General features: G+C 36.9%; 1 protein-coding gene across 2 annotated transcripts; it reads right to left on the bottom strand.

Annotated features, from left to right (window-relative positions):
- Positions 1–49: 49 nt before the first annotated feature.
- dync1li2 (dynein, cytoplasmic 1, light intermediate chain 2) lies at positions 50–18,886 on the bottom strand. Of its 2 annotated transcripts, none has more exons than XM_088613598.1 (13): positions 18,735–18,886; positions 17,923–17,996; positions 16,812–16,928; positions 14,802–15,032; positions 9,486–9,655; positions 7,934–8,027; positions 7,640–7,775; positions 6,311–6,422; positions 6,116–6,175; positions 5,427–5,468; positions 5,176–5,293; positions 4,233–4,349; positions 50–3,639 (listed from the first exon to the last, which is right to left on the bottom strand). In XM_088613598.1, exons 1-13 carry the CDS (start codon positions 18,827–18,829, stop codon positions 3,530–3,532), a joined length of 1,476 nt encoding a protein of 491 aa, XP_088469724.1. In that variant the 5' UTR covers positions 18,830–18,886; the 3' UTR covers positions 50–3,529. The 2 variants fall into 2 exon arrangements, with proteins under 2 accessions (XP_088469724.1, XP_088469725.1); XM_088613599.1 differs by having other exon boundaries at positions 50–3,634.
- Positions 18,887–19,232: the final 346 nt, after the last annotated feature.

The following is a 19,232-nucleotide window of genomic DNA, read 5'->3' as shown; positions in this document are numbered from 1 at the left end:
TGTAAATTTTAAAAAGCTTCATGTAAATAAAGACAGACAAAAGAGCATGTAGTCTGGATTCATATTTATTGAAGCCAGTACTTGTTAAAGACACGTTCTCATCTTTGCCGGCACTAAAAGCGAGATTCCAAATGACAGCATACTGCATCTGGGTAAAGCCATACAATCAGACTAAATTTAATATGTTCACGGTACATACGCAGTCCTAAATGTAATTTTTTTTAAAAAAATTGAAATCCTGTATAAAAGGACTGTAAGCCAAAGCTTTTTTCCTTTTTTAATTTTTAACAAGAATGTAAGCATATTGTTAGGGTTATAATGTACAGAGCAGTCACTATTAACTTAGGCAAAATTAATGTTCTTTACAATGTCTGTTGTTCATTACACCTTTTTTACAAAGCCAATCTGAAAAAAATGAAGTGCAAATTTTATTTCAAGCAGCAGGAAATTATTTTATTTGCCGTTTCAACCAAATGGACATCTTTCTTTATTGTAGCCAGATCTTTATCTAATACTATGTTTCACTGGGAAAGAATCTGCTGTTGTTTAAAGAACAAGAGAATCTCGCTAAAGAGATCTAGATACTTTAGGGCTAATCAGTCTGCAAATGCAACTACCCAGCAGATAATCTCTTACAATTACTTAGTTTTTTTTTGGTTTCCAATGCTTGCAACACCAGTAACCAAACCGTGTGGCGTGCCAGAGCTGATCAGACAATGGTGATGCATTGTAATGAACTGGAGTTTTAATTTAAACTTTGAAGAACTAGGAGCATCCACTCTTTTGAAATAACACTAAAACAATGCTGGGACGGCAGGACTTTTTTTAAAAAACAAAAACAATTTTACATTTCCTCAAAACAGACATATGATCCCTTCCAACTTCATGAAATTCTGAACATCTTCAACAGGACATTTTAAAGGAGCACACAGCTAATTCACTAAAACTCCAGTTATCTAGGCTGCAACACGCTAGGTTAATTAAAAAAAAATAACCCATTATCAATTTGATTAATTATGCATATAACACCAGGTTATTCAGTAGGTAAACATTAAGAGCAGGAAGAATTTGCTAAAAAATATTCACTGCATATACACTTAATGTAAAGAAATGCTTTAAAATGTCTTTAGGGGTATGTTATTACAAGTGCTTGCCTGATAAGATTGTTCCTTTAAAAATGCAAGTACATACTCTTATATTTCTGAGTATTGTGCTTTTGAATACAAGCAATAACCTTCATATGTCAGATGCTACGATATGCCCTGCACCAGTAGTAAACATTACTGCCTACCATTTGCAATATTATTGATCCAGACCGATTTTTTTGTACATTAGTTCATGCAACAGAAAGAAGACTCCGCACAACATGACTTGTGGTTTTCCCTTAAAACAGCAATATTACACAAACTTAAACACTGTGTGTTTAAAAACTAAGTACATGTGCCATTTTCATAACCACAGAATCTATTTTAGAGTGATGGGTAGTTCACGGTTTGACCAGTGAATTTTTCATCTGCTAAATAGGTGTGAGAAGGTTGGTAGAACACACCAAATTCAAGTCTTTGGTTCCAAATTCCAATTTTCATAATTTTCCTATACTTATATAGTACTCACCTGATCTTCTGGCATGTTAATGGATAGCACTGCTAAGAACCTAGCTTGAGGAACAGGTGGATGAATGCCATTAGCTCATTTAAATGTCTAAACCATATCAATGTAGGTTAACATAAAAGGAGGATTTTACAGTGATTTAATTTCCGATAAAACTTCCTCAGATGATTTTCCAATCCTCCACATCTGAAAAAATATCATACAGGTGGTTCGTCTTTCTGTAAACCTTAACAAATCAAGAATTCGATATTGCACAGTATTAATATTGATATAGTTATTAGTAATTAAGTATTTTTCCCCATTTAAAGACTGATATCATTTCCTCACTTACTGCAGGTTCAGGCAAACTGACAAGAACGTCAACCAGAGGAGGAGAAGAAGGGAGTCTAAAAGGAGTGTCAAAAGGTGAGGCCTTTACTCGAAGGCAGAGAAAAATCAGTTCTCTTAATTTAAGCTTCTCTATCAGTCAGCAGATGAAACCACTTGCTAAAATGTGACAGGTTTTGCGGTTACTGTACAATATAAAAAGGGGAATGTTTAACCTATGCTTTCTTAATAATCATAAAAGTAATTGCTGTTATGGACCTTCAAAACAAAGCAGCCTATATCTCTCCAAGTATGCCATTATCATCACCTTCGAGATCAATTTGGCTTCACAACACTGTTTTTAGAGCTAACTTACACACGGAGTGTGATCACATCCCACAGCTGTAAAAACCCAATTGGTATGTAGCAGTTAACCATCACTAAGCAACAACTTTTTTTTAATTTATGAATGCTAAAATGTTGCAGTAAATACTTTACAGGTGACTTTACTACACTTAAAAAAAAAGAAAGGCATGCTGCCTAATGAAGTTTTCAGCGAGGCCATAACATAAGCTGATTAAAGAAGTAAAATATGCTAAGACCACAGAATTGTAGTACAAAAAAAAAACAATAAATAATTTTAAAACCAAAAATAACTGACCATTTGTACTACAGTGCACATCTTTTTTTTTTTAGTCAAGCACCTCTACAATGACACTTACAGCAAATTGTGCCAGGCACTTGTTATAGCAGATAACATCCCCCTCTGTAGCCAAAAGGATAACTTGTAAAGCAATCTAAACAACAGAAACCTGACAACACTTTTCTCATCTGAAGTATTCTTCATGATTTTTTAGTATTATTCTATACATAAGCAACAGAAGCTCATTTGCCAATATTTTGCTTATATTTACAGAAACCTTAGAAATATGCCTTCACTGCTCTGGTCTGTTTTTTTAAAAAATACAGCATATTTTTATATGCTATCAGCCAATCTGTTTATTTGCCACATTAGTGTCATGAGGTTAATGGAGTTTAACAATAAGTAGCTACATTGTTTTTTTTCCTTTAAAACATTTTAGTGAAAAAAGAAAAGTTTGGATTTATATATAAATACAACAGTATCATAGGATATCTACTTTTTACATACTACAGACTTCCATGTATTTTTAAATTTGACTGAAATATTCAGGTTTAGTTTATGATATTCCGGTATTTGCTTTCCTTCCACACAACCTGTCAAGACAAAAAGCTACACCGCTTTTCTGGTCCATAAGATGAGCAGGCAGGGTAAAGAGGCCTTTCCAAAACTATAGCACAGCTCTTAGATGTGGGGGGCTGCTCTGCTGCTTCTCAGGAAGTGCATGATACATGACCCGACATGCCTTTACAAATTAAGTTAGGCCCTCGTTTGCATCTCCCAGCTTCCCCCCCCCACTTACCCCTTCCCACAACAAAACAAAAAAGAACCAATAACAAAAATAAACCTGATAGCATCTCGCCACATTAGACAAAATCATGGTCTGTTTTTTTGACTGATATACACAGTTGAAATTTGGTCGTTTTTTGAACTTTTTTATAGGTATTTTTATGGACAATGCTGTAAGCATATTCAGGCTTCATTCTCCGTTGGTGATGTGTTGTTGGCTGTTACCATGGAGTCTGGCTTGCGAGTCATTCTGTCCAGCTCCGCCTGAACATCAGTCAAAACCGGCTTCTGCCCTTCAAAAAAAACATATGGCACACAAACAGTAATTTGATGTAGCTTCTGAGGGCTACCACAAAAACATTAGCCTGTCTTAATGTCAGGCATCATATGCAGTGAATGCAAGTCCATGCGCCAGCAGTTATAGTATTGTAATCAGGCTACAGATACTTGCATGCAAAAAGACAGGAAAGTCTCTGTCTATTTATAAGATTTACCATATTATAAAACAGAGTAAATGCTTATATACAAGCCACAAATAAGACATTAAAACAAACGTATTTCAGTTATTGCCTCAAGCTGGAAATTATCTAAAATATTTTAAGGGAAGCTGTTACATTTAAGGAGGCTGAATAAAGTTTTATGTGGCGTGCTTCTTGTGACTGCACCCAGCATTTTGCTAAGTGAAATATTCCACCAGCTGGTCCATGCAGATCATTTTTACAAATTCCTTCTGTGTCAGGGTTGGATCTCTTTTCTAACTTGGAATGAAGCATGCTCTTTCTCGACAGGCTCAATGAATAAATCTTTCGAGAACGGCCACATCCAAAGGAAACAACAGGAAGCTATTAGCAGTGTGAGCTGTGCAAGAGCCAGCTTAAGATCATACCTGCTTTCTTGGCCGTGCTCTGCACTCCCCCAGCTCCTGGGCTCCCTGGGGAGCCCGTCTTTTTACTCAATAGGCTGTTAAAGAAGTTTGCCAGGACCCCCTCATTTGCTGCAGCACCTGTAAATTCAAGAATTAATAAATGACAAACAGGAAACATGTAGGTTTGCAGATGCAATAAGGTTTACTGTTAAATCTGTTTAAAGATATATTTTCTGCTTATAGTTAATATGCATTAAGACTATGAAGGTGTTAGTCTCAATATAAATATAAGAAATGTTATATTTGTAAGGTTTAGTTGAAGCTTGAGACTACCTAAAGGTTTATATAATTCTATGTCCAAAATGATGCTAATACAAAACAAAGTCCTTGTTGCAGTCGACACACACACACACTTTAACAAACTGTAATTGCCCCCAGCTGTATAATTCACACTAATACTTTACATAACATAGAACAAATATACTCATGCTGGAATAAAGTGTAGCCTTTTCTTTCTCACATAAAAAAGACTACTTTTTTTTTGTATAAGGATAATCACTGCTGAAAATACTTCTTATATTCAAAGGAATCACAGGTAGTACTGTGTACATAAATAAGCTTTAAGAATATATTTCATACACTATACTTTGACACTTAATTTGATTCTAAATCAACAATCTGGGAACTGCCTTATCCTTCAGAGGTCAAGAACTCTTCCCTTGTGAACTTCTCAGGTCACTAACCTGACCTTAGACCTTAAACTAGATCCAAGCTAAAAAACAGCTAACCTTAGACCTATTTCACACAAAACAATGTTTATGAACTGGAGGAAAAGTGGTCTCCATGGAGTGCAAAGCAGTATATACCATTACAGGGAAATATCTCACATTCAAACCTATATGATCTCGTCGCTGTAAAAAAAACAACAACACTTTTTGAAGTTTCTCTTTGCCATCTCAGCTACCTTTCATGTTGGGATCAGGTTTCTTGACAGCGGTCATAGGCGAGACGCTGGCCACGTTGGCAGGCCCGGTGCGGCCTGTGGGCCGAGGGGAGCCAGATGGAGCCCGTGCTGGAGATTCCTTCAAGACAGACAGCAATTAAAGCCCAGATAATGTCCTTTCTATACAGACACAAGCTGCAGCGGAGATAATCTGTCCATCACCAACTGCTGTACAGCTGACTGTACCAGTGACGTCGAGTGACGAAACTTACCGTTGCTCTTGTAGGCGTAGCAGGCTGCTTGGCTAACAAGGACTAGGAAAAGAGCAGAAGATACTTCTTTTGAAAAACAGAGGCATAAACTCAAAGATCATCAAGAAAACACTAAGGCAAGTCTTTACATAAAAAAACTTAACTAATAATTCTTTAAGTAAATGTTTCCCCCCAGAATTCCACACTTGCATACAGGCCTTAGTGGCCCATCACCCTGTTAAGCAACCTTATATTGGCGTTTCCATTTTTTGTTCACCACCTGTATATTCTCTGCCTTTCAAAACCCAGATAAAAAGCAGACCTTGCAGGTCATTTTATTGGGAGTTACTAAAATATTGCACTGGACATACGTGTGCATTGCACCCTGATACCTAACTCGTAAAACGCGATATTCCCCACTAGCCTTTCAGCAATTAAAATCCAAATGGGTTTCAATGGATCACTTTCTTGCTTCAGCTTATGTGACAGTCTTTGAAAATGTGCTTTGAAAACCGAATAAAAATATAATTGGCTCCTCCTCTGAGCCTCATTCAATCTTCCAAATCAAGAACAAAAATGGCATTGAAAGTGCTGTGTTATTAGCTGTGTAATTAAATTTATGTTTATTCTGAAACAGTAGTTCCCTACTGAAGTACAAAATTGTATCAGTCTAATCTAACCTCTCTTAAAAACTTTGTAAAACCTCTCACCTGCTGTTTCATTAGGAAAACCTGCTCATCTTCAGCAGCAACTTCTTTGTCATGTACTAGCTGTATAAAGACCAATTAAAAGAGTGTCAATTATAAAAGTATATACATTATAATATAAACTAGGAAGATTGATAAAATTGAACACAAAAGTTTACTACCAATATACCTTTCTAATTCTTGATATTGAAATATTACCTTTCTTACAGGTGGTTTCATGATAAAGTCTTCAAATGGATCTTCAGGTTTCACGGTTGTGAAATTTTCATGCAAGATGGCAATTTTCTTCTCATTGTCCCAGCCAGATGGACTAAGAAAGATTAAAAATGCACTTGACTTTTCTCCAAAAAAACTGACAACTGCATTCTAAGTAAAGAACAGTTTGAAATAATGCATACCAAGCATCAAAAGAAATTACACTTGTACATTTTTTTAGACAAAAACAAAGCTTTTGGATATTAATAAAATATTTCTTGCATGATTGACTGTTCATTCATGACAGAGATGCACCCAAGTTCTTTGACTGTTGCACAAGTCAAATCACTTCATTAGAGAGATAGGTGACTAGGCACAGGAGACAAGGAGATTCAGCAGTGCTGAATGTCAAGCCAAATTTTTTTTTTTAAAGATGAACAAATATGCCCCCCTTACCAAAAGAAAATGGAAACCCGTTAATGCCCTTGGTGCATCCATCATGTTGCTGACTAAACTAACTCACCAGTGGTGATGCTAACCCATTGATAACTCAAGGTTTTCTCATCTGGGAGGTGTACACATCTGAGTGTGTGACACAGACATGCAGAATGACAACAGATTAATTGATGGGGAGGTCCAAGTCTGATAGGTAGGACTTAGTGGGTAGGAGTTACTTAGTGTTTGATGGCAGCCTAACTTCACAGTGTTACACAGTGTTGGCTGTCCTGGGATCTCACTTCCTGCCTCTGCTGCAGGCTCATCCTGACAGGACAGCCTCACAGCAAGACAACACACTTTCTCATGTTGCTCATATAACAGCTTTCTTACAAGATGAGAACTGTAAAAAAGTTCAGCTAGCCAGACCGGAGTCCCATATAAAATATTTTTAAGGATAAGCTGGGATGAAGTGAGACACCTATTGATCAGAGTCCAGTGAATAGACATGTTTGTGGGTACAACATATGCATCTCAAATGTACAGTTCAACTGTTCCCAATAGTGACTACAAATTACAATATCCTGCAATTTTCACAGTGGAAACCCTATTGGTCCAACACTATTTCTAGCCTTTACATTTCAGCACAGTTGAATTGTTAACTGTGTTGTTAAATTGTGTCAGCACAGTTAAATCGATATAATGTAATTGCACCTGTGCCAGAAAAGATTCTCATTTTTTAAAAACTTTTTGAATCTGCTACAGTTGAAAGTTTCTATTGATGCTTAGAATATACATATAGTTTGTAGACAAAATACAGTTCCCCCTTTTCTGACAGAATGAAACCTTTGCTGTTCACACAGCAGAGAATAGGGACATCAGCAAAAAATGACTTACATGAAAACAGCATCTTTTTCCACCACTAAGGCAGGTGTGGTAAATTGGAAGTCATACATTTTGTGCACAATGTATTTATAAAGAAGGTCCAAGTTCTTTTCTTCTTTGACTGAAGTGTAAATCAAAGCAGCTCCATCTGCGATTCTTCTTAAGGAACAAACTCATCTCTACACTTAATATATGAATGTATTATGACAGAAAAGTATTAAAATGTCTCTAGGAAAATAAATAGGGGCAAGAGTTAATGCAGCATCAAAGTCTTTGTCCCAATTGTTTGGGAAATAGGAAGGATACACTGTAAGCAGAACCGTCGAATGTGGGACTGAATGAAATCAAAGTGCTCCTCTCTGTAGTCATGTTCCTTCTCCAGCACACTCACTGCGTCACACTATCAAGAGAGAGAATGGAGGAAAAACACTTTTTTAGCTTATAATCTTATTAATATATCTTAAGAAAAAGGGAAAGCATGTCAAAATGGAAGCAATCTACTCAAAATGCAAGAGGCACCACCCAGTCACATGGAGTTGCAGTACTCCGCACAGACCACAAGGTGGAAACCTCAACAGGAGACTAAGTCTCACACAGGGCCCTGCATGACTCGGAGAATGCAAGGACACTTCCTGGAACTGACGAGGCAAGAGCACAGGAGGAGGAATTAAACATGAAACAGTCACAAGGAAATAAACATCACAAGAGAAGAGTCAGTAGTTCAATTCATACTTCCCTTTTCCAGGTAAATACAGAAACATTTAAAGATTTCTCAGCTTGAAAACGATTCAGAATAAGTTATAAATCTACTTTTTTAATGAATCCAAATTTTACAATGCTGTATCCTATATCCTTGCAGCAGGCAAGAAAGAGTGGTCATCTCCTTCTCATTTTATCTGTTGCACTCTACTGTAATCTACAGTTTTCGACCTTGGGTCTAGAGAGTAATAGTGTATTCGTTTCGATTCTAGCTAAGCTTTATTTATAATAATGAACTTATTAGCCTAAGTAGTTCAAATTAACACAATTAACACTGAGCAAAAACTGTAGGAAAAATACCGGTCTGTATAGAGAACAGAAATAGCAAGCAATTCCTACACAAACCTTTAAGGCCTTGTTAAAACAATTTCAAATTTGATGTGCTGAAATTCAGTAACTAAAATAAGACAGTCTGCACAATATTATGCCAAATTCCACTCAAGCAGCCAGTGGAAAAAAACAATTTTTAAAAAAGGGAACTGATTATTACTGCATCACATGTGAGACCCCAAAATAAACATTTTTTATTTTGGTCTTGCAGCTGTTTTTGATAAGAACAAGGACACTTAATAATAAGCAGCATTCACTGCCTTCAGAGCTGCCTTTCAGGCAGAAATCAGACTGACACAACCCAAGACGATCTGGCAAAAAGAGCTTGAAAGGCTGAAATGTGCACAAATCAGCTGCAAGATCCGAGATGTCTTCCATATCACATGCTAAACCACAAAACCACAGTTCACAGAAAATTCTACTGAAATTGCTTTTACTTCTTTCATTTTTCAAACAGGCTAACTATGCTTATATATGAATTAATATAATGTTTTTCAAAATAAGAACTAGGTTTAGGCCTGATTTGAAAAAGCTGATATGGAAGACCCAAGTTTTCAAATTTGTATAAAGGGCATTTTCTATTCATTTTAATAACATTCAAATTGATAGTCATCAACAGTCTATAATGAAATCTAAATTTAAAACTTTCACTCGATAATGTTGTAGAACCTGGCCTGTTTATTTCCTCTAGCGCATCTGAGCAAGATATTTGCATACTTTTGTTTCAAAGCCTTCCACACAGATGCACACAAATATTCCGGTTATTTACCTTTGTGCAAACTACTAGCACTGGAATGCCCAGATTGTGTGTGAGGACATTATCTCCAAGAGGCAGAAGGACCCCCTCGTCATCGGTCCCAGACGCTGTAGGCCCACGTCTTTGTGGAGAGCCCTGGGTTGCCTCCTCTGGCTCTGTGTACTCCTGGAAGTCCTTCACCACTGGGAGAAAGCGAAAGGAAAGCCAAGTGTCACAGAATGCATTCCGTACCTCGGACTGTCTCCAGTATTGCCTGCTGCGGAGAGCAGCACTGAAAATAGCCACAGGAAAAAAAGCCACAAAATTCTTTTTAACACCACAGACGCCTCAACAGAAATGAAAAGGGAGCTACAACAACAAATAAGAGGAAGATGCCGTTATACCGCTTTTCAGTACACCCTATCAACTTCCACAGGAAAAAAAAACATCTCCGTTCCAGCAACAACTTCAAATAGTGAATCAGACTCTAAATTTGTTATTTTCTTTTAAAAACAATCATGCAAAATCTGAAATCTTCTCCCCCTCATAAGCATTGCATTCACGAAAAAATGCAGTTCCTGCAAATTGGCTAAAATTTCACCAGAGCCTTCAGCTAGAATAAAACAGGTACATAAAACAATAATAATATAAGCTATCAGATAAAATGTGGCTGTTGAATAAATCACGCCCTCAGGCACTCAGGCAGTGCAAATTAATTTGGAAAAAAAAGCTCCCGTATCCATCAGAACTGTAGGAAGTGGTGTTGTCCCCCAAACAATGAAACTGCTGTAATATTGTTCACAACTAATGCAGTAAAGTGTAAAACAATAAATCACATAATACTTTTATATTAGCTTCTGTCAAACCCACATATAATTAGGGATCAGCAGTAGGACAATAATAAATAAAAAGCAGCTCACTATTTCAGAATTATCACATTTTTAGCTGGGAAACGGAAGCAACTGAAGACAAACGTAAAGGGAAGTTGCACAACAAAAATTAAATCACAGAAAATACTGTGCATGAAGAACTCAGTAAATTCATGGCTATAAATGTCTGCCTAGAGAAGCCTATAAACAGCATCTAACTGGGAGGAGACATTATTTGAAAAAAGTAAAAGTCTTTTCAGCCCCCTCCTCAATGTACTGCAAGTCAAGACTTTCTAACAACAGGGAGAAAACGGCATGGCCTGAAAAGGGTGTTAGATCAAAGGACTGCTTGTACATAACCAAATAATTAAGGTACACTGCTCAGGCTTTTCAGATCAAAGAATGTGGTTTGAATAATAAGAGGGTGTAGTGTATGATCACAGGCATGTACAGGCAAGGAAAAATCATTGGATTAAATGTAACCATCCACAATATTAAGTACTTTACAGATTCATGATATGTTAAGGCTTAGAAAGTCTCATAGTACACCACCATTCCAGCCTTAAACCTAGAAGTTTTTAAAAATTTAAAGGAAATGTGCTTTCTTTAGTTTAAGTTTAAAACTTTCAAAACATCAGTTTCAAAATTACTTTGAAAGCACCAATGAAAAAGAACAAGTATTTGCAAACTACATTCATCTTCAATCTTATAGAATTTTAAACATGGATAATTCAGATATTAACAGTGAAAAGTTAGCATGGTTTTATGATTTAAGTGGGAGTCTGACTACTCATTACGCAGATAATAGAGTCAGCCAATTCTGGGGATTTAACTTCAATCAGGTTATACAACTGAACACGCTTGTTTCAAGTTTACCACACCCTGTGAAAGCTTAAATGCAAATAAATGTGTGCAGAGATGATCAATACAATACTAACTGCACAAAATGCATGTATACTTTCTTGGGAGAAAAAAATATTTTAAGAACTGTTTGGTGTCCACAGCACCTAAATACACATTGTCCAATCCAATCACGCTGCACGCAAATAAAACTGGCAGCTCTCGTTTGGAAAGTGCTTTGATTTGATGTAAGCAGATCTGACAACAGCTTCTGTGGAGCTTTGCTGCAGTGCTCCGGGGAAACTAAAAAATTCAGTGTGCAGTTCTGATGATCCCTGCTACAAAATCCAGTCCAAGTCTCAACCTGATATCTGAACATAATATGCATGTCAAAAGCTGAGGTTTTAAAGGAATACATCTTTAAAAAGTTATCTCCAAAATCATGGAGGACAAGAAAAGACTGAATGAAATAACCAGGTTAAAAAAATTCAAGCCAAGTCAGTCCCACTCTGCTATTCATACATTTTTGTAATGTGCTTCTAGCTTGGACTATATTTGGAGAATGATATCAGCTTCAGCAAGTACACTGTGAATAGAGTGCAAGGCTGGTGAGCTCTTATAGATGGATTTATTTTTAATTTGAATTCAAACAACCTGAAGTGCTACAAACATTCTACTCACATTAAAACAAATGTCAGCTAACATTCCTGGGGAGTGGTTTTTCAGAACAACGGAAAGGTTGTAGTTATACAAGAGATTAATTATATTGTAGAGTTCAGAAGAACTCTGGATAGATATGTTTCCTCTAATGCTTCAAGAAATCTGCTGTGATTGGGAAGGTTCCTACAGTTACAGGTCTCTTTTTAAACTGCAGACACAAGGTAACACAGCTCTCTTCCTCTTATTTAAAAGCCATCAGATGATGGGATCATACTCATTTCTTACAGGGAGAAATGCTAACTTTATCCAACAGAGGCAGATGTTATCCGGAGATTTCACTGTATGCAAAGCAGACTCAAAGTACAGCAAATCAAATCAAAGAAAAAATAATTACAGTAACATATGATCCTCCCTTTTTCCTTAAATTACTTTACAGCAATTTCAGCTTACGATTAGCTCATAGGAAAAGGTATACTCTTAAATTTCTCTAACACTTTTATCTATATGTAGTTAATTGCAAAACAAATATAGGTGGTACCAAATGTTTTTGCACTGAATAAAGAATGGCACGTCCTTAGTTTGAAGCATATCCATTGCACAATCAAAAACATACTTAGTATTTAATTTATCACCATATCGCTTAACTGATATCAAGGGTATTTTCACTAAATGTGGTATCACAATATACAGTACATTGTTGCAAAACCTTCAGAAACCCAAATGCGATGATCTAATTATGTTCACATAAAAATGAAGGACAGACTAAGCAAACACACAATGCCATGTTCTGTGTACTGTGTTCTGTCATTTAGAATCGTCATGATGAACGATAATAAAAGGATGACCTTATGCAAGCTTTATGCCAGCCTTAGAACATGTACGTGTGCAATATCTTTGATGAAGACATGACATATTCAGAGGATTTGAGCTACCTTCTAAAGTTAGTCACCACAGAAAATAAGATGTGTGGCTTTCATTTAGTCTAAAAATATTTTCAACAAATAAAATGCAGATTGCAGAGTTGGACAATCCAAAATAAATAAAAATCAGATTCAGGATCTATTGCAGGAGTTACATAAAATATGCATCTACTTCATTTTCTTTGTTAACAAAGAAACGAAAATGACAGCTTATTTGATCTTTGCTTATATAAAATGTTAAGGATTGTCCCTTTGTGGACCCAGATTGCAATAATTGAATCCAATGAAAAATATTAATCAATTTAACTTTGCCTTTTGGATTCAGTTGGTGTCTTGTCCAAGGCTGCAAGGCTGCATAGCCCACACATGGAAGCAGATGCCCTTGATGATGTTACAATAATTTTGCACGTTGTGCTCTCTGGGGTTCTCCGTCTCGAACTCTATACAACCATGGTGCCCTGTTGGTTAAAGCACATCTTTGGACTTAAGTGTAGGGGGAAAACTTGACACTGTAGTGACACTTTCTCTAATTCCATTTTCCAGTTAAAAACAATCCTACTAATCATAAAAGAAAGTGAGCTGCTTTTCACTTACCACAGGCATGTTTCTCTTAGTTTCTCAAGCAGACTTTATAACTGATGCTGACCACTAATTCCAGAGCCCATATAACGTGCATCTCAGTCCTGCAGCTCTGTTTGAAATGCGAAGTTTTGTATAAAAAAATTGCATTTCCATTACTGCATATGTAAACGTTCAAACTCGTTCCCAAAGTCTAGAAAACCACTTTAAGATACTAAAATAAGAACACTACTGCAAATAAAAGCTACTATATTTCATGGCTGTGACCAGTATTTTGATACTTTTATGGTAGGTATGACCCGCTTCAATTACATCTAAATCAAATCGGGCTCATCACAGCAAACGAGTTTGCATCTCCTGAATCAGAGAAATAATAGTCTACAAAGATTTACTGTGCTGAAACATGTCATTTACAGGACTTCCAGTTCCTCGTTTGTTTCAAATCTCACAGATGCTTCTTTCTAGCGTCAGCAAACAATACTCAGTTAAACAGAGAATATACTACATTTTCTGCTACTGTGTATTAAATATCTGACCTGACAGAGAAATTCCTCAGAAAGTAACTTCTATGCCTGATATATCTTCACATAATAGAAAAAAATAATATAATCAACACATTTAGAGATATTTTGAAATTTAGAAGCAACATTTTTTCAAATAAGTTTTCATTGTTGGATAGCACAACAATTAAGCTCAAACTTCAAGTAAATTGCTTCAGTTGGTCTGTGACTGCCACTAATAAAAACCAAAACAAAATTACCACCAAATTAAACTACTGGATTTATTCCAATAGTAAAATGGAACTTAATGCACATTGCACAACAGTTTCTTTAAATATTAAGCTAAATTCCTCTGAATTAATTCAGACTATTCAAACTATAGATAGAAGTATAACTTTCTTCTGGTGTCATATTACAATTTAAGGCCTTATCAACCAAAACTGTTATTTGCCCCTTATTAAAAGTCCCTCAAACACTGGCTAAATTATTACAAACCTTGGCTCTTGGGATGAAATTTCAAAGATATGCAAATCAAGGACAAAATTAAGCCGAGGAGCAGAGAGATCTAAATTGCAACAAACTAGAAAATGTGAATCACCTGTAGAAATTAAATTATCTTAAATTGCCTTGAATCTTGTGCTTCAGTAACATGTAGCAAAATCCTTACTGATGGCCAACAATGCGACATTTAAAAACTATTACTGTTCAAAACTGGAACTTAGGAGTGCCAATTTGATACAACAGGAATTGAAATCTCTATAAAAGCTTGCTCACAGGCCTCTACTGCAAGGTCTTTTGTTCACTACGAAAACCATTGCGGTGAACAGTTTTTTGGCTCCTCCGTACAGGTACCATAATAGGGAAGAGACATCTGACAACAGGATAGCATTTCCTTGTTTTGCATTTGAACCTTTCTGGTACAGGGTGCTGGTAAGAGAATAGTATCCATTTGCCTGCGCTTTAAAACTGCAAGGCACTCACTTTTCTGTTCAAGCTCCCTCATCTGTTCTGGAGGGATCTTCAGTTTGTCAATGTGTTCACGCAGGACGCTGGCCCACTTCTGTATTGACTCCATGATGGTCCACGGCCTAGACATGTCCGCCACAAACACTGCCAAGGTATCCTTTAATGACTCTGCTGACACTGCAAACTTCAGAAGCCCCTTGTGGTACAGGTCTCCATCCAAAATCCACACATTGCATCTGGTCTGGTCTGTGTCAAGGGGAGGGATAATAAGATAAAAGCTTTACTACATGAAAAGAACTACAACTCCAAAACAATTATGTAATAAATGTGTTTCACAAAGAAAGTCAACTAAATCAAGTGACTAAATAACCACTGCTCTACAGTCACAACATTTTGTGCTTGCCTCGGAGAATGTCTGTATGTGCAGGACAGAACATTATGCAAGTTATCATGTGCCCTTTGAGAACACCAACTTATTTACTAGGAACTTCATTATTTCTGTTTTAACAAAAACAGATGCAACAGATAAATTAAATTAAATGTAATTTAGACTCAATTATTGATTAAATTGAATCATGAAAAGCTTATATCCAATGAAAGTAAAAAGATGCTGTGGCTCTCCATGATCAATACAGAACATATTGCTGATCTACATTAAACTATATTCACTATTAAACTTATAGTCAATAATGTTAAATAGTTTAATTTTAAACTAACAACAGATTTTTAGTTTCTGCAGAACTTGTCAGCAGCTGTAAAGCAAAATGGACTTTGTATTATAGCACTATGATATCAATTACTGTACTGTTGTAGAGAAAACTGAAAATTGCAGCAGTACACAGCTGTTGCAATATACAAAGACATTTACAGGTGATTACAAACCCTGAAGCACCACAACATTAATCAATAAAAGAAAGTAATATGCATTAATATTTCGCAACTAAAGGCATAGTACATTTAATCTTTTTAGATGTGTCAAATAAGCTACCTGAAAAATAGTTTTTGCTCAGAAACAAGGCATTAATGGACACTTTTAAATAGCCCTAGCTCTTTATATTCAGAACTAGGAAGATCTTAACCAAAGCCTTGTGAATTACCACTGAAAGTACTTGTGATTTTATTAAAATTGAGGAACACTTTAGTCATTTTGTGTGGAGGATAATATAAAAACTTTGCTCTCATATCTCTATTGTAATTATACAAATTATATCAGTTTCACAAATTAAGCTTTTATCTCCTTTCCAATAATATTTAAAGGCTTTAATAAAAAAACTGTCTAGATGATTTTATGAACATACTTACAAATCAAGATAATTTTGTATCTGTAAGATTTATGAACTAAGGTACAGAGTGCAAGGCTTGTACCATATAGCAAAGCATTTTAGTTTATGCTTTGAAACACTGTGTGGTATTCAGCTTTATTAAGAGAAATTCGGCATCCTAAATAGCTCAACCGGTGACAGTGCTCCCTCAAGCGCGGGCCAAGCTCTGCGTTGGGTTACAGCTGGTCACTAGCCGACTCTGACTATTCCCCAACTGGTGGCGCATAATTGGCTGACAGCCAACAAGGCTAAGGTTGGGATAGCAGCCCAGGGTTCTATGGGCTCTCAGTGACACAGCGACCCCTGTGGTCACCTAGGTGCTTGCAGGCATGTGGTGACAGTGCCTCTCCAGTCGACCCACAGCAGTGCTGTCTGTGACATGATCAAAGATAAGAAGCTTGAAGGTAGGGCAGGTCAGAGGAGAGCAGGTGTACCTAGACACCCTCCCATGTGTGTGGTTATAGGATTTAAAGAACTGAAACATGAAAAAACACACAGCTGCCTATACCCAATTGGGTGTTTATAACAAAATATGTTTGTTTTAAAGTGGGAAAATGAAGAATAAGACCTCTTGTGTTATTATTCTTATAACAAATACATTGCCCCTTTTCAAAGGATCAAAAATGCTTAAATCTTCAGATATATATTCAAAGAGGGCCACATTCATAAAGTACTAAAGAAAATGTGAAAAGGGTTAATTCACCATCTCTGTCTTCATCATGGACATTCAAGTACAAATACTCAAGTCCTCTCCCTTTTTTATTGTGCTCGGCTCCCTGGAGTTTTGCCATAATCGTTGTCTTTCCTGAGCCATCTTCTCCTGCAAAATAAGAGCCAAATGATAGTTATTAGTTATGAGTCTATTCTGTCATCATTCAGTTCCATGTGAGCAGTAATACTGTATTTCAAAAACATGCCAAAGACCAGCATAAACAGACAGGGTGCTGCATACACTTAATATAATCCTTTTGTTTCTATACTTGAAATGTATATACACCATTTCCAATATTATATAAAGACATACGGCATTTCTTATTAGAGATTTACCATTTTAATAACAGAAACATTCACAATTTTCACAAGACTGATTGAAACCAATGAGGAACCACTGCACCCAAGGTAGCACTGGATATTGACATGCACACGCATGAACTAGTACTGCTTCCTGATAGCCATGCCTTAATGAGACGATAAGGAATTATCTTTGAGGTTCTAGAAAATCACCTAAAACTAATTTTATTGTATTCCCACTCCACAATCACCACATTATTTCAATGATGGCCTACATTTGCATTCTTCTTCCACTTCCAGTGGTGCTTCATGGGATGTATTTTTCAGGAGTATTTACCTACTGTACGGAAGCAGGTTAAGCATAAACAGTATACGACTTACACACAAAAACCTATCAATTCAAAAGCCATAATTGTCTATACAGATACTTATGGTATTTTAATTACAAAGACTAAAAAATACAAAAATATAACTCACAACAGTTTTGTACAAATATAATAACTATAGCAAAAATAATATTTGCTGAAGTGGGCAAGGCCTACTACATATGAACAGTCCAAATGCAGTCGTAGGTATAAAACCCTTTAGAGAAACATCACAGTCATCAGTTGTGGTCTCCTCACAAGTTAAAACCGTATTTCACCTACCATTTGTCGCATTTCAAACCTAAAACACCTTTAGAAAAAAACCAAGGCTCGTGTTCAGTCAAATCTTGAGCAGCTGACAGCTGGCCTCAATTCACGTGTTTCTTAGATTAAACATCAGAAACATGATGCACCGTCATAGACTGACTTTCCACTTACCGAAAACCAAAATATTTTTTCCTGACGGTAACTTGGACCGGGACCGGGTGGAAACTTCGCTTAAAATAGAGGACCTGAAGAGAAATCACAGCGGAATTAACAATGATCGTTTTTACACGATTCCTTACAAAACCATCCAGGAAAGGGCCTGCCCCTCACTCTTTGTGAAGGGACCAGAGCTCATGTTACTAACTGTGATTTCAAGTGAATCTAGTAACTGTGTAGCACAGAACAGGTCTTACTGACGCTTACCCGTCTGCAGCAAAAGAAACTAGACAGCCGAGTTCAATGGGTTTGGCAGCCTAATTATTGACAAAACAATAACAAATAAACCGAGAAGCTGATGAAAATCACAGACAGAAAGGAAAACGATTATCTATAAAACGGCCTGCATTCTCGTCCCTCCACTCCCTTCCGATTTCTGTACTTAAACTCTTATCATCTAGGTGTATTGTTTATTTTTATTGTGAAATGTGATGCTAAAACGCCCCTGCTTCGTTGGCAGAGACCAACACCTACAGAAAAGGAGAAAACATAACCAAGACATTTGACACCACAGACACTCCAAGAATATTCCCCTTGTCTCTTTCAGCGGGGGATCTGTCAAACACCCGAAATACTAAGCATTCATCTTGACGTATTCAGCAGGGAAACAAACCTTCGTCTGCTTGCTTGACAATTTGGAAACACCCCCGGCCGGTACTTTTGAAATTGAATGCACCCGGGAGTGACAAAGCAGAAAGAGGTTACTAAACAGACGCCGTTCTCAGCGAAAGAAATAAGCAGTTACTGAAAGGTGAGACTTGACTTGCCATAGGTTCTGTCCTTCTTCATCCTCGTTATTAATTTCCAGGGTGTCGGCAGCACCGGCGGCGCCCAGGAGCTTCTTCTCCAGCACGGGAGCCATCTTGTTTCTGCAACCACAAAGAGAGGCATCACCTGGGCACCTCAGGACCCCGGCGAAATTCGCTTTAGCACTTCAAACGGACTCCTCCCTAAACTCAAGATTACATTAGCCAGAAGTAAGAGGGAATCGCTAGTTTTAAAATACATTTAGAATATATTTTTTAAAAAAATACCATTTCATGTTTTTAGTTATCAGGCAATAGAGTAGACAGCCCTAAGGGTTCAAGACGCGTCTGCTCTCTGAGAATGATGTCATCCTCCCGAGGAGCCACCCTTGTCTGAGGGGAGCACTGAGGCCATCTGCTGCGTAAATAGAGCATTTATCCAAGTACAGTACCGTCCATAAATAATGTTCTGCAAAGCAGTGATCGCAGAATCAGATGGGTGTGTCGCACTGTGCCTGT

Source organism: Lepisosteus platostomus, chromosome 20 (assembly GCF_059453375.1).
Source record: "Lepisosteus platostomus isolate fLepPlt1 chromosome 20, fLepPlt1.hap1, whole genome shotgun sequence".
Lineage (NCBI taxonomy): Eukaryota > Metazoa > Chordata > Actinopteri > Semionotiformes > Lepisosteidae > Lepisosteus > Lepisosteus platostomus.
Note: the sequence above shows the minus strand (reverse complement) of the source record. Positions and strands in the feature narration are given on the sequence as shown.